The sequence below is a fragment of the Pectinophora gossypiella genome, chromosome 8 (assembly GCF_024362695.1).
Source record: "Pectinophora gossypiella chromosome 8, ilPecGoss1.1, whole genome shotgun sequence".
Taxonomy (NCBI): Eukaryota; Metazoa; Arthropoda; class Insecta; order Lepidoptera; family Gelechiidae; genus Pectinophora; species Pectinophora gossypiella.
The window spans coordinates 15,842,366-15,855,393 of NC_065411.1; the positions used below are offsets into that span (position 1 = coordinate 15,842,366).

The following is a 13,028-nucleotide window of genomic DNA, read 5'->3' on the forward strand; positions in this document are numbered from 1 at the left end:
ACATAAAATATCCGTTAATCTGACAGTTGTCAATATAAAACGTGAGTGCCGCAAAACACCTTTGCCCAGAGCCATTTGTAGGCAAGGTTGATTTACACGAATACTTCCTATTATTTTTACCTTTTCGAAACGAACTCAATCTATCTCTGTCAGCAGAGCTGTCGTATTATTTGAATAAGCATGAAAATATTGTTCAATGAACAGTGTTCCATTTACGAATCGAAATTGGTATCTGTATGTGAAGCGTGAATTTAGCTGCGAATTGTGATTGGCTCGCGACATCTGCTGCTAACTTTATATCTATAGAGGCGTCGTACAATAGAAGATGAAATTCAGGGAAAATAAGACACGATATCTCATATTCGGAGCGATGGTTTTCCGGAATATTTTATAGTATACAAAAATGATAAGCTAGCAAAGCGCTACAAGCAGATATATATATTATTTATTACTAACTTGTTTGTAGGTAAAGCTTTAAAAGAATCGCATAGCTACTGAATCTGTTGATGGCCGATCACTTTACCATATGATTATAAACATAAAAGTCAACAATTATTTATTTAAATAAAATTGCCATTCAAAAATCTAGATTAAGTAAATTAAATTCATAATGGTGCCGATTCCTGTAGAAACCATCTAATTTTATTTTAAGTTATATTTGTCATTTTGTTATCCGCCGAAAAGGAAAGGGACGGGTAATCGACAGGCATAACTTTTATGGAATTAAGGTGACAGCACACGTCAAGCGAGTTGCATATAAGTGAGACGCCTATTTTATTCGCTCGGGTTATTCATTCCATTTAAAATTAACAGTTGTCAATCATCCGTCCCTTTCCTTTTCGGCGGGTAGGGAAAATGACGGATATAACCTAAAATAAAATTAGGAGGTGTTTGTAGCAATCGGGGCCAATATTTAGGGGTTTTGTAATTATTAAATAATGTTGCAATAATAATACGCTTTTATAAAAGGGGAGTTGCTTATGACGGACTGTTAAAATATGAACGGTCAAATAAGAAAAACTCCACTTACCTTTCCCATCGACAATCCACCTGGACAGCAGATCAGCTGCACAATGACACGCAAAGTCCAACAATGTATCAATAAGGTTGAGCAAAATTACAGTATTTAATAGTCCGCCGAGGGTAATAAAATATCACACGAACACTGACGTAGCGCGAAGCTAAGACAACACGTCTGTTCTCGAGCGCGTCCGACAATGAACTGGCTGGCACACTGCAAGTGACGGTAGTTTGACAAAAAAAATGTTCGATATGTTTTTCATCTTACCTTGTAAGTCGGATAGTAAACTTCAACTATATGATGAATTTATGTTAAAAAGCTTATGATTACCTAAATGATATAAATGTCTGGTAGTAAATATGTTCCTATAGTTATTAAATAACTTGTAATGTATACTCTCTAATAGAATGATTTAAAACATGTGTTGCTGTTGCAGTTTCTTGTCAAATCTTCTACTCAGCCATAACACCTTGCGAAATGACGTAAATCCAAAAATGTTACATTGACCTTCACAAGTTTTATCCATGATAATTACTTTGAATAAATGATTCTGATTCTGGTATAAAGTGTGGGTGATCGGATGGCTTGTCTACTACGACTGTCAGAGAAGATTTTTATTGTTATTTAAGACACAACGTTAGTATTCATCATCATTATAACCAGCCCATTAACGTCCCCATTGCTGGGGCACGGGCCTTCCCTATAGATGGATAGGGAGATCGGGCCTTAAACCATCGCGCGGGCCCAGTGCGGATTGATGGTTATTAACGACTGCTAATGCAGCCGGGACCAACGTATTAATGTGCCTTCCGAAGCACGGAGGAGCTCGAGATGAAAACTTTTTTTTGTGGTGACCCATCCTATGACAACGTTAGTAATAAAACACTTAATATCAAAATCCACTTCTGATTTCTCGCTACACGTAGTGAGTTAGAGAAACTGTTGTGATATTTTGAAAATACGCTGTTAGAATGATTCGCGTGGTCTATACAGAGATGTATTACGGTCTAAACAAATAGTAGCAAATTTAATGTATTTAACAATATACAAATGATGGCAATTTATGTTTTTCTTTATTACTAATGATATTTAGCTAAGTTGCGACGATTTTGACAATCGACATTGGGGTTGATATGCCATCTTATCTTGTTAATTTTAACATTATCAGTAATCTATTTCTATTTACTTAATTAAAGTTTTGCTTGTTATACATGCATGAAGTTATTATTAACACGACAAATCCCTTCCTTGAGTTAAATTGTACTTTTTTGACGTGACTTATTGTAGATTTGCCGCAGATGGCATTAACTACTTGGCCGGACAAATGGGGAGCGCTGAAGTCTCTCACCCGGTACAACGTTTAAGACAACAGGCCTGAGGGTGCCCAGTTGGGCGCGAACCTCGGCTCAGGGCGTCGTCTGAGAGGAAAATATTTGAAAGAATTAATCGACCCTAGTAGGTCGATAGCGATAAGCGCTGAATGAGGGAAATCGTCGACCACGCCGGTGGGGTCGGTATCGGTAGTTAAATTGTACGCTAACAATTGGTTTATATCCGTGTTGGGATCCGAAACTGCGACCTCACAGTGGGAGTCAAGCGTTCTTCCTATTGAGGTACCACGGCTATCTTCAAACACTATTTTTAACCCCGACGCAAAAACGACGGGGTGTTATTAGTTTGACGTGTCTGTGTGTGTGTGTAAATGTGTATGTGTCTGTCTGTGGCGTCGTAGCTCCCAAACGGATGATCTAATTTTAATGCGGTTTTTTTTTTTGTTTGAAAAGTATATCAGTCGAGAATGTTCTTTGCTATGTTTGGTGGAAATCGGTTCAGGTCTTCAAGGTCATCAGGTTGTTGTTAGGTGTGATAGGAATGTTACACGCTCAGTTTGCTTGCAAGCGTATGTGGGATCTGACATTTGAAACACTAATGTCTTCTGGAACCACTGAGCTGGTCTGCTGTAAGCGTTCTTTTTTTCTGGTCGGGGTTTTTTTTAATTTTAAATTTCATTTTGTAATAACATGCTAACGGTTATAAACGTAATATTCAATCCCAAAGGGTCCCTGCTACCTATTGACCCAAAATTCTACATCCATAATAAAAGGTTTAACACTGCAAAGTGGGATGTCAACAAAGGACAACACCGTCCCTTGACCTCTGACTATTGTCATCGCAAGGTCATAATAGTAGTGACCCTTGACCTGAGTACCTCTCTGTCCCACTGTCATCGACGATACAACCAGATAGACGCCTACAGTGTTACTACAAAACACAAACTAAAAATAAACTTGATTTGAAATAGTATTTCGCGCCACGAAAGAAGTCGGACTTCGGGACTTCTTTCGTGTACGGATTATATTTTAAACATAGTTTATCTAATGCTGCTAATGTTTAATTTGTCGCGTACAATTTGTTCTGTCTATTTGGTGAGGTAACCTGACAGAGGGCAGCAGTAACTGTCAGTACTATTCAGAGGCGGAGAACAGGAGTCCTAGTACAGCTTCGAAATAGACTACTCTGGGCGCCATCCGTGTTAGACAGAGTACTTCGGGGCGGAAGGCAAGAGGGAAGCCAAAAAAGGAGCATGGAAAATGCTGCACCGACAAGAGCGTGGCTCTTAAATTGATGATGATGACTTAATTCAAATCAGGGGCCTTTACCGGCTGAATGCTGACACCAGGCTAGGTGTGTTGCGGTGTTGTTTGTATTCTGTGGCTCTTGAGTAGCTTGTTATTAGGTTTTTGGGTGTGTACTATTTATAAAGATAGGTATATATTTTTTGTATATATGTATTTATAAATGTTTGTTATAATATTTCTTAACTTGCACGTAGTTTGCACTCGCAATCATTTAACTTTTACATATTCCCTCGCCTTATGGTTGTCTGGAAGAAATCGCTTTAAGCGATAAGGCCGCTATTTGCCATGTCCTAATTAGGTAACTTTTGTATTTTCTCTTTTCTTTTGTTGCAATGAATTATATTTTTATTTGTTTGGTGACGTCATTCACTGAAATCGCAGCCCAAACGAGAGAAGTCTAGAGGTGATATCGTCGATGTCCACTGCTAAAGGAACCGGCTATTAACAATTCAACGGCTTTAAATAGAATCGAAAACGTGCCAAGTCGACTGAAACCTCCCTGTGTAGAAGATGTCATATTATATTAATGCGGGACGGATTTCGGGGGGTCTATGCAATGTGGTTGCGATATTAGGTCTTCTTCTTATCATGTGGGTTGTGAGGTGGAATACCAACTTCATCAACCCTGGTGTCAGGGTTATTACTGATCCGCCAAAGGCCCCTGACATGGCTCATGTCACGATTACATACTTACATCAGTAAGTAGAACCGGGACCAACGGCTTAACGTGCCTTCCGAAGCACGGATCATCTTACTCTTATTTTATCCCGGGTTCGAATCCCGGTGGGATATATCACAAAAATCACTTTGTGGTCCTTAGTTTGGTTAGCACATTACAGACTGATCACCTGATTGTCCTAAAGTAAGATGATCCGTGCGATATTAGGTACTAACTAGGCACTATAATCATCATCATCATCAACCCATTAACGTCCCCACTGCTGGGGCACGGGCCTTCCCTATGGATGGATACGGAGATCGGGCCTTAAACCATCACGCGGGCCCAGTGCGGATTGATGGTTATTAACGATTGCTAATGCAGCCGGGACCAACGGCTTAACGTGCCTTCCGAAGCAAGGCACTATAATATTATTATCTATTTTAATTTTTGGTCACACAAGTCCTCATCATCATCTCCCGTTCGTTCCGGTTACTACTTACTGATGTATGTAGTCGTTACATGAACCATGTCAGGGGCCTTTCCGGCTCAGTAACAACCCTGACACCAGGGTTGATGAGGTTGGTATTCCACCTCACAACCCACACGATAAGAAGAGAAGATCATCATCTCCCTAGCATTATCTTATTTTTCACAGGCTCCGCTTACCTAACCTGAAGATTTGACAGGTCTGGTTTTTTACAGAAGCGACTGAATGTCTGACCTTCCAACCCGCGAAGGGAAAACAAGTCCAATACAGTTTGGGTCACATACCTTCTAGTTTTTGGTCACAGAAGTACTTACCGATTATCAGCCTTGGTGATCCAGTGTTTGATGGTTGGGCTCACGATCTCGTCCCGGTTTGAGAAGAGCTGCGGGTTGAAGTCCCGCCCGAGTTATTATTTTTTTCGATTTAAATTTTCTCTTTGTGAGTTTCCCTAAAGTGCTATAAAAAAATAAAAATGACTACTTATGAAGTAAATAGTAGCCAAGACCGACTGCCTAACGTGGCTAGCACTTGTGCGACATAATAGTGCTATTAATGCACCTTTGTCCGACATTATCACCTGAGTTATGCCCTAGATAGACCCAAGCAGAATATGGTTCACTAATCAACACCGTGAGATCTGATTGTCAATTGTTTAGCGAGTGACATAGCCTGCTGTAATATAGTGCTATTGTAAAGGATAATATAGAATATTATTATGTACTTAAGCCCTGGTAGCCCAGTTGGTAGAACGCTTGACTCTGACTTTGAGGTCGCAGGTTCGAATCCAGCTCAGTCCTACACCAATGATTGTGGATTTTTTTTTCGAATTCATGTTTGGAGCATAAATGATTATCACGTTCTCAGCGGAAAACATCGCGACGAAATGCTTTTTCGTAGGTACCTATGTGACCTAACCTGTATTGGGCTGGTTTTCCCGTCGCGGGTTGGAACGTCAGACAAGCAGTCGCTTCTGTAAAAAACTGGACCTGTCAAATCTTCAGGTTAGGTAAGCGGACCCGTTGCTCATTAATCTCACAATCTACACGAGGGAAGAAGAACATACCGTTTTATCCATGTCTGTATCTGTATTCAGAATAAGTCCATACATGTTCGCGAATGAAGGTATTCGTGCGGATCTGTTCGCAATAAATTTAAAAATGTATGTAGCTTCGTGGTTCTACATGGATTTTTATGGCCTTAGATCTTTGTAATTTGTTTAGGTTTTTTTTTAGACATCTTGGCCAAACCATTAATTTCTAATTGAGTTTTCCGTCGTGTTTACGCTAAGTGTGGCAACAAGTTGTCATCTGAAAAGTTATGGCTTTGCCCGTTCCGATATTTATTTTAATATTTTTTTTAATTAAACAGAAACAATATTGTCACATTTACATACACATACATAAACTCGCGCACGTAATCCCTAATGGGGTAGGGCAGAGCCACAAGTAATCAAATACAACTTGCAGCCACTGTTGATACGATGTCGTAAGCTGGATATTTATTTATTTATTTATTTATTTATTTATTTATTTATTCAATTCACAATATAAGCTTACAGCTAACGCCAAAGCACTTATATGTTAGTCAAAAAGGATGCATTAAACTTTACATTAACATAGATAGGTATTTATTACATTTTACATTTTAATACTTGTGCCCTACATATATATTTTAAAGTCCTTCCGGTAGCTTGATGAGGGCAACATAAAAAACAGGCGATTTATAGAATCACGATATATTTATTTTATGGCACGAAAAAACTTACACCATTTTATAACATTGAGTTTTTCTTAACTAACCATAGACAATCCAAAAAACTATTATAATATAAAAATATTTATGGTTGACTTGGTCATAAACATATTGGGCACAGCCACAAGATAGGTATAGTACCAGAAACATTTTTTAAATACAATGCTTAAACAATAAATTTAATTATAATCTATAGGTAATGGCGAAACTTTCATTACACTAGTTCTAACAATGAACCCCTTAGCTGTTTTTACATCTAAAGCTCTAACTAAGTTATCCCTCCCCGGTATGACATTTACAATTCGTCCAACAGGCCAACTTAACGGTGATATAGAATCAGACCTCAGTAGTACCATAGTACCTTTCTGCAAGTTTGGCTGTTGATTTTGCCATTTAGGACGGCTCTGTAACATAACTAAATATTGTTTATGCCACTGACGCCAAAACGTCTGTTGCATTTGCGTACACTGACGCCAAAAGCTAAGCTTTCCTACATTTACATCCATTAAATTTAATTCTGGATATGAGGTGAACGGAGCACCAGTGAGGAAGTGTGCAGGTGTAAGGTAAGTCATGTCATTACAGTCCCTTGACAAGGGCGTCAATGGGCGAGAATTTAAGATACTTTCAATTTGTACAAGCACCGTGTACAATTCCTCAAAAGTAAGTACCGCATTTCCAATTACACGTTTCATGTGGTATTTAACGCTTTTAACTCCTGCCTCCCACAGACCACCAAATACTGGGCTATAAGAAGGAATAAAATTGAATGTAATCCTTTCAGAGGTACCATATTCTAATACCTTGTTTTTGGTGTCCTGTGGAATTCAGTAGATTATACAATTCCCTTAGTACATTATCTGCACCTTTGTAGTAACTTCCATTGTCACAATATACTTTCGTAGGCTTATTTCTACGACTTATAAATCTTTTAAAACATGACAAAAATGTATTAGTTGTCATATCCGACGCTAATTCAATGTGAATAGCTTTTGTAATAAAGCATATAAAAATCACTACATAGGCTTTTGTTATGACAGGATTTCTTATTCTAGTTTGCTTTACATTGAAAGGCCCGGCATAATCGGTGCTTACAATTTGGAATGGACGAGTAACGTTAACACGATCAAGCGGTAGAGATCCCATGAGTTGACTGGAAGATTCGGCCTTAAGTCTGAAACATATTACACATTTGTGTAGCACAGCCTTTATTTCTCTGTTAGCATTGATCAGCCAATATCGCTCGTACAAACTACTGAGAGTTAACCTTTGACCTGCATGCTTAAGCCTTATATGCTCATTGTAAATTATTAATTTAGTCAAAGTTGAAGATTTAGCCAGAATAATGGGGTGTTTTTGTTCAAATGACAGATTTGTGTTTTGTAAACGACCACCCACTCTTAGAAGTCCATAACCATCAATAAATGGACTTAAACTGCCTAAGGAAGATTTTAAATGAACTTTAGACTCAATATCCTTCAATTCTTTTTCAAAATGTTTACTTTGATCAATTTTTATTAAATCATGCAGAGCAAAAGTCATCTCATCAGGGCATAAATGACCTTGTTTCTTATTGACATTAGTCTTTTTACAATTGAATATGAACCGCTTAGTATAAGCCATAATACGGGTCATTTTATTCAAATTAGAATATTTATGGAGAAAATCATGAAAAGAATTATCTCTATGACAAACATTACAAGAAGCTGAAGGCTTTTTTATTTCAGGTAATTCGCTTTCTGAAGTATTCACTTGTGATATGCAATGCACATAGTCAGCATTATGCAAGTACTGTGGACCATGAAACCACAATGGATGTTCCTTCAGCTGGTCTGGTTCAACACCACGTGATAGACAATCAGCTGGGTTTTCAGTTGTGCTTACATAGTGCCACTGAAAATTACTTGATAATTGTTTAATCTTATCTACCCTGTTAGCAACATAAACAGTGAGTTTCACAGGTTCAATTTCAATCCAAGACAAAACTATTTTGGAATCTAAATACAAATGTGTATGAATATTATTATATTTTAATGATAAAGTATCATATACTTTTCTTGTCAACATGGCTAATAGCAAAGCACTGTTGAGCTCAAGTCTAGGAACGGTTAAATTCTTGTCTTTAGGGTTAATACGAGACTTTGAACATAAAAGATTAACAATCACATTACCATCAAAGCCAATTACTCTTAAATATAGACAGCATCCATGAGCAATATTCGAGGCATCTGCATAACCGACAAGTTCCATTTTTACACAAGATTGTAAGTTAATATTCCTAGGCACAGAAATACAAGACATGCGCATTAAACCTTTTGTAAAGTCAATAATTTTTTTATTTAAATTATCAGGTAATACATCATCCCATTTTAAGTTTTCCGACCAGACTTGTTGCATCAAATATTTAGCCTGCACTAAGATAGGCCCTACTAGACCCAATGGATCGAAAAATTTACTGACAAAACTTAACATTTGCCGTTTTGTGTAGGTTTTTTGGCTCTGAACTACAGGGCATTGCATATTGAGAGTATCAGAGTCAACATTATAAGTCAAACCTAAAGTTTTTACATAAGAGTTTGTTTTATCAAAATTTTTATTATTTAACTGGTGAAGTTCAACAGGTATATCATCAATAAGATTACTATTATTAGAGCACCACTTGTGCAAAGAAAAGCTAGCTAATCCTAAAAGCTCTACAAGTTGCCTTTTCATCTCAAGAAGCTCAGAGAGATCATTAGATCCACACTGAATGTCATCAACGTAGCTTAAATATTTGAGAACAAATGAAGCTAAAGGATATTGATCCTTATATCTATCAGCTAACTCGATTAGACAACGAGTAGCCAGAAAGGCAGAGCTTTTTAACCCGTAAGTTACAGTTTGCAGTTGCAAACACTGCAAGGGATCATGAGGTGATTCGCGCCAGAGAATATTTTGCAAGCAGCAATACTTATTATCCAACATTATTCCACGGTACATAGCTTTAATGTCACAAAGTAAAACGAATTTGAAAGTCCTAAACAGTGTTAAAATGTCAAAAAGATCATTTTGTACTACGGGCCCGTTCAACATGATATCATTTAAGCAAATATTTTTGTTAGTAAGCATGCTTGCGTCAAAGACAGCTCGAACAGGTGTAGTTTTACTATTAGGGTTTATAACAGGATGGTGGGGTAAATAATACACATTTCCAGCTTTAGAATCGTAGTTTGAAATATCATAAAGTTTTGCATGTCCCTGTTGAATATATTCATTCATGAATTTATTGTACTGCTGATGCAAGTTCTCATCCCTAGAAAACCGTTTTTCCAGATTGTAAAATCTCTGCAGTGCACGCGAAAATGAGTCACCTAATTCAATATATTCTAATTCAAGTTTTAATGGAAGTGCCACATAAAACTTTTTATCAATAAGTTGTACAGAGTGCTGAAAACATTCCTCAGCTAATTGCTGTTCAGTTGTACCTTCTTTAAAATTATTAGGCACTTGTTCACATTCCCAGAATTTTGGGATGGTGTTATTGAGATCATCTAAATGATCATTTTGTAAATTACAATTATTATTAATACAAATATTAAGATTATCTGACTGATCATTTTGCAATTTGCAGTTATTAAACTTATCACAAATGTTATGATCATCTAGCAGATCATTTTGTAATTTAAGGTTATCATAAATGTTACCTTGAACTGTTACACAAAAGTTTGACGAGGATACCTGGCCTGCAGACACAGGCAGGCTGCCTGCGACAACATAACCGAAGCTCGTGTTAACCAGGAAGGGCCCCGTTGGTGTTAGCGGCAGCGACTCGCGTTGGAGAACCTGGAAAAATACGTCGGCTCCTAGAAGCAACAATATCTCCCCAGTTTTATTGAAGCTTTTGTCGGCAAGGCGGGCATGAGATGGTATATTGAATCCCTTTATGTCAAAACTCTGTTGTGGCAATTCACAAGTAATGTTTTTTGTTACAAGGCATGACACATTTAATTTAAAATCGTTTATAGACGAATAAACAGAAATATCTGCTTTTTTATGCATGATGTTAGTGCCTTGAATGACCCCAGTAATAATCTGGTTAGTTGGGGATATATTACAGTCAATTTTACTGGCTAACTTTTCAGAGACAAAAGACACTTGACTGCCTGTATCTAATAAAGCTCGTGCATGAATAAATTTCCCATTTTTGTCGATTAGACGTACCACTGCAGTAGGCAGCACCACGCCTCTCGCTTGGGAGGTGCTCGACATCACCACAGCACTATTATCGGTGTTAGTAGGCATTGTAGCAGCAGCATTGCTGGCCTCGGTCAGTTTAGTTTGCACCATGTGCAGAAGCGTGTTATGCCTGCCCTGGCATGCAGAGCATTTTATGCGCAGTGTGCATTTTCCACGATGTGAATTAAGGCAAAGCACACACAGGTTGTTCTTCTTTATCAATTCTCTCTTGTCTTTGTCAGAAGAGAGTTTAAATAAGGCACACTCATATAACTTATGTGATTTCTGACAGTACTTACATGAAGTCGAGGCTGCTACAAAGCTGGCAGACTTGCCAGGCTTACCACCTTTAGAAGTGCCTGCTGAGTCAGCTGCGGCTGAGTACATTTTCTCACCGCTGGTATTCTCCATGGCAAGCGCTCGCTTTTCTAGAAATTCAAGAAACTCCTTTAGAGTAGGCACTTCCTTTTCATCCCTTTCCAAATGAAAACCCCTGTTAGAATAGGCATCAATTTTCCTGGACAAGATATTAACAAGCAGAGCGTCCCACTGGTCAACAGGCAAGTTTAAGTTCTTTAATGCTGCAATATGAAGGTTAACATTGGATATAAGAGACCTTATATTCTGTGCTGTGCATTTATTAAAGGCAGGTAAGTCGAGCAAGGTATTAATGTGATGGTTCACTATCATTGGCACGTTATTATATCTTTTATCTAGAAGATCTAATGCTGACAAATAGTTTTGGTCAGTCAGTGGCAGGTTTTTAATTAAATCAAGTGCTTCCCCTGCTAAAAATGTGGTCAAATAATATAACTTTTGACATAAACTTAAATTGGAATCCGCATGTATAACCGCCTTAAACATGTTGATGAAAGGGGTATAGTCCACTACATTTTTTCCATCAAATGTTTTAATATTTATTTGCGGTAATTTTTTAAAATCGAAATTATTCGGTTTGGGCGGATCTGTAGCGCAATGTTTACGCGATTTTATTGCAAGATCGATCGAAGCAATAGAATTATAGTACTTACTTTCATACTCTTCCGGGTTTTCCTTGTCATCTGGATTAAGGAATAGAATTTCCTTGTTGTATTTCTCGTACTCCTTGAGTATCTCGACGAGTCGTGTACGTTTTTCCTGGAGCAATTCTAGTGATGCGGTTTCTAAACCCGACGCACAGAAACGTTGTAAGACATGACTTCACGTACCCGCGCTCACTTATAAGCCTTTTAAGCTTGTCGGAATCGTCCGGCAGCGTCATCTTGTATGTAAAAACCTATACAAAAGGACAAATGCAAGTACGTAAAAAAAATAATTTCCACGTTATGAATTGCAGGTAAATACTTAATGCAACAAGTCTTACGTACAGTGTCGTCGTATGCAGGAACCTTTTTACAACAATTTGCAGTTATTTTTATTACTAATACTTTAACTTTTACCATAAAAATTATAATTACACGAAAATGATAATGGCGGCGCACGCGTCCTTCACAAGTAGAAATAGTGGAAATGAAACAGCGCGACAATATGGCCGCGGCGTAGGCGCTTCGTGTCTCGTCGGCAATCGTCGGGAATCTTCGGAAGCAACGGGATTGGTCGAACACCTGTCTGTTGTCTGTGACCCACCTTGAAAACGTTCCGATACACGTACCAAAAACCGGTAATGACTGCAACTGTAGTAATTTCTGCTAACTCCGGCAGGAAAAAAAATAGAAATTAAAAAAATGACAGGAAGTACGTCACGACGTTTTCTGTCTTCTTTTTTCCTTTTCTTACGAAGAAATGCACTCGATGCGTCGCAAAATGGCGGACGCTGTATGAAGAGTATGAAATGCCGCGGTCGAATATTACGCGAATACTTGACAGCAATTTCTTTCACGTTCGAATCCTCGTCGTGGCTTTCTTCTACAAATCGCACCCCCCGTGGAAAAACGCAGTAAGTGGACTAGCGACATTTTTTTTTTATTGCACCATTCAATTCAGCGTACACGAATACACCTTCTCACAAATTTTCATTAAGATATCAGTAAAAATGAAGAAATTATTACAAAAACAATGAAATTGTGCAACATTGATAAAAATATTTTTCCCCCATAATAAGAAAGTAAGTATAAATACGTGATTTTTTTTTGGTATTTTCCCATATAGTAAAGTCATAATAACACTTACTTCGATTTTACACGAAAGTTTTTTAGGATGGTCGAGTCGTAAGTAAACGTACTGACATGTTTCACGACATTATACGACACGACA

At 37.9% G+C, this 13,028-nt stretch overlaps 2 protein-coding genes across 2 annotated transcripts in view; both read right to left on the reverse strand.

The window, feature by feature from the left end:
- The window catches only part of LOC126369262 (uncharacterized), a 341,394-nt gene that overhangs the window by 250,800 nt on the left and 77,566 nt on the right, over positions 1-13,028 (reverse strand). The gene's annotated exons all lie outside the window — the stretch shown is intronic.
- Positions 7,373-10,928, reverse strand: LOC126369269 (uncharacterized). Its single transcript, XM_050013626.1, has 2 exons — positions 10,244-10,928; positions 7,373-7,734 (listed from the first exon to the last, which is right to left on the reverse strand). The coding sequence occupies exons 1-2, from the start codon at positions 10,884-10,886 to the stop codon at positions 7,652-7,654; spliced, it is 726 nt and encodes a 241-aa protein (XP_049869583.1). The 5' UTR covers positions 10,887-10,928; the 3' UTR covers positions 7,373-7,651.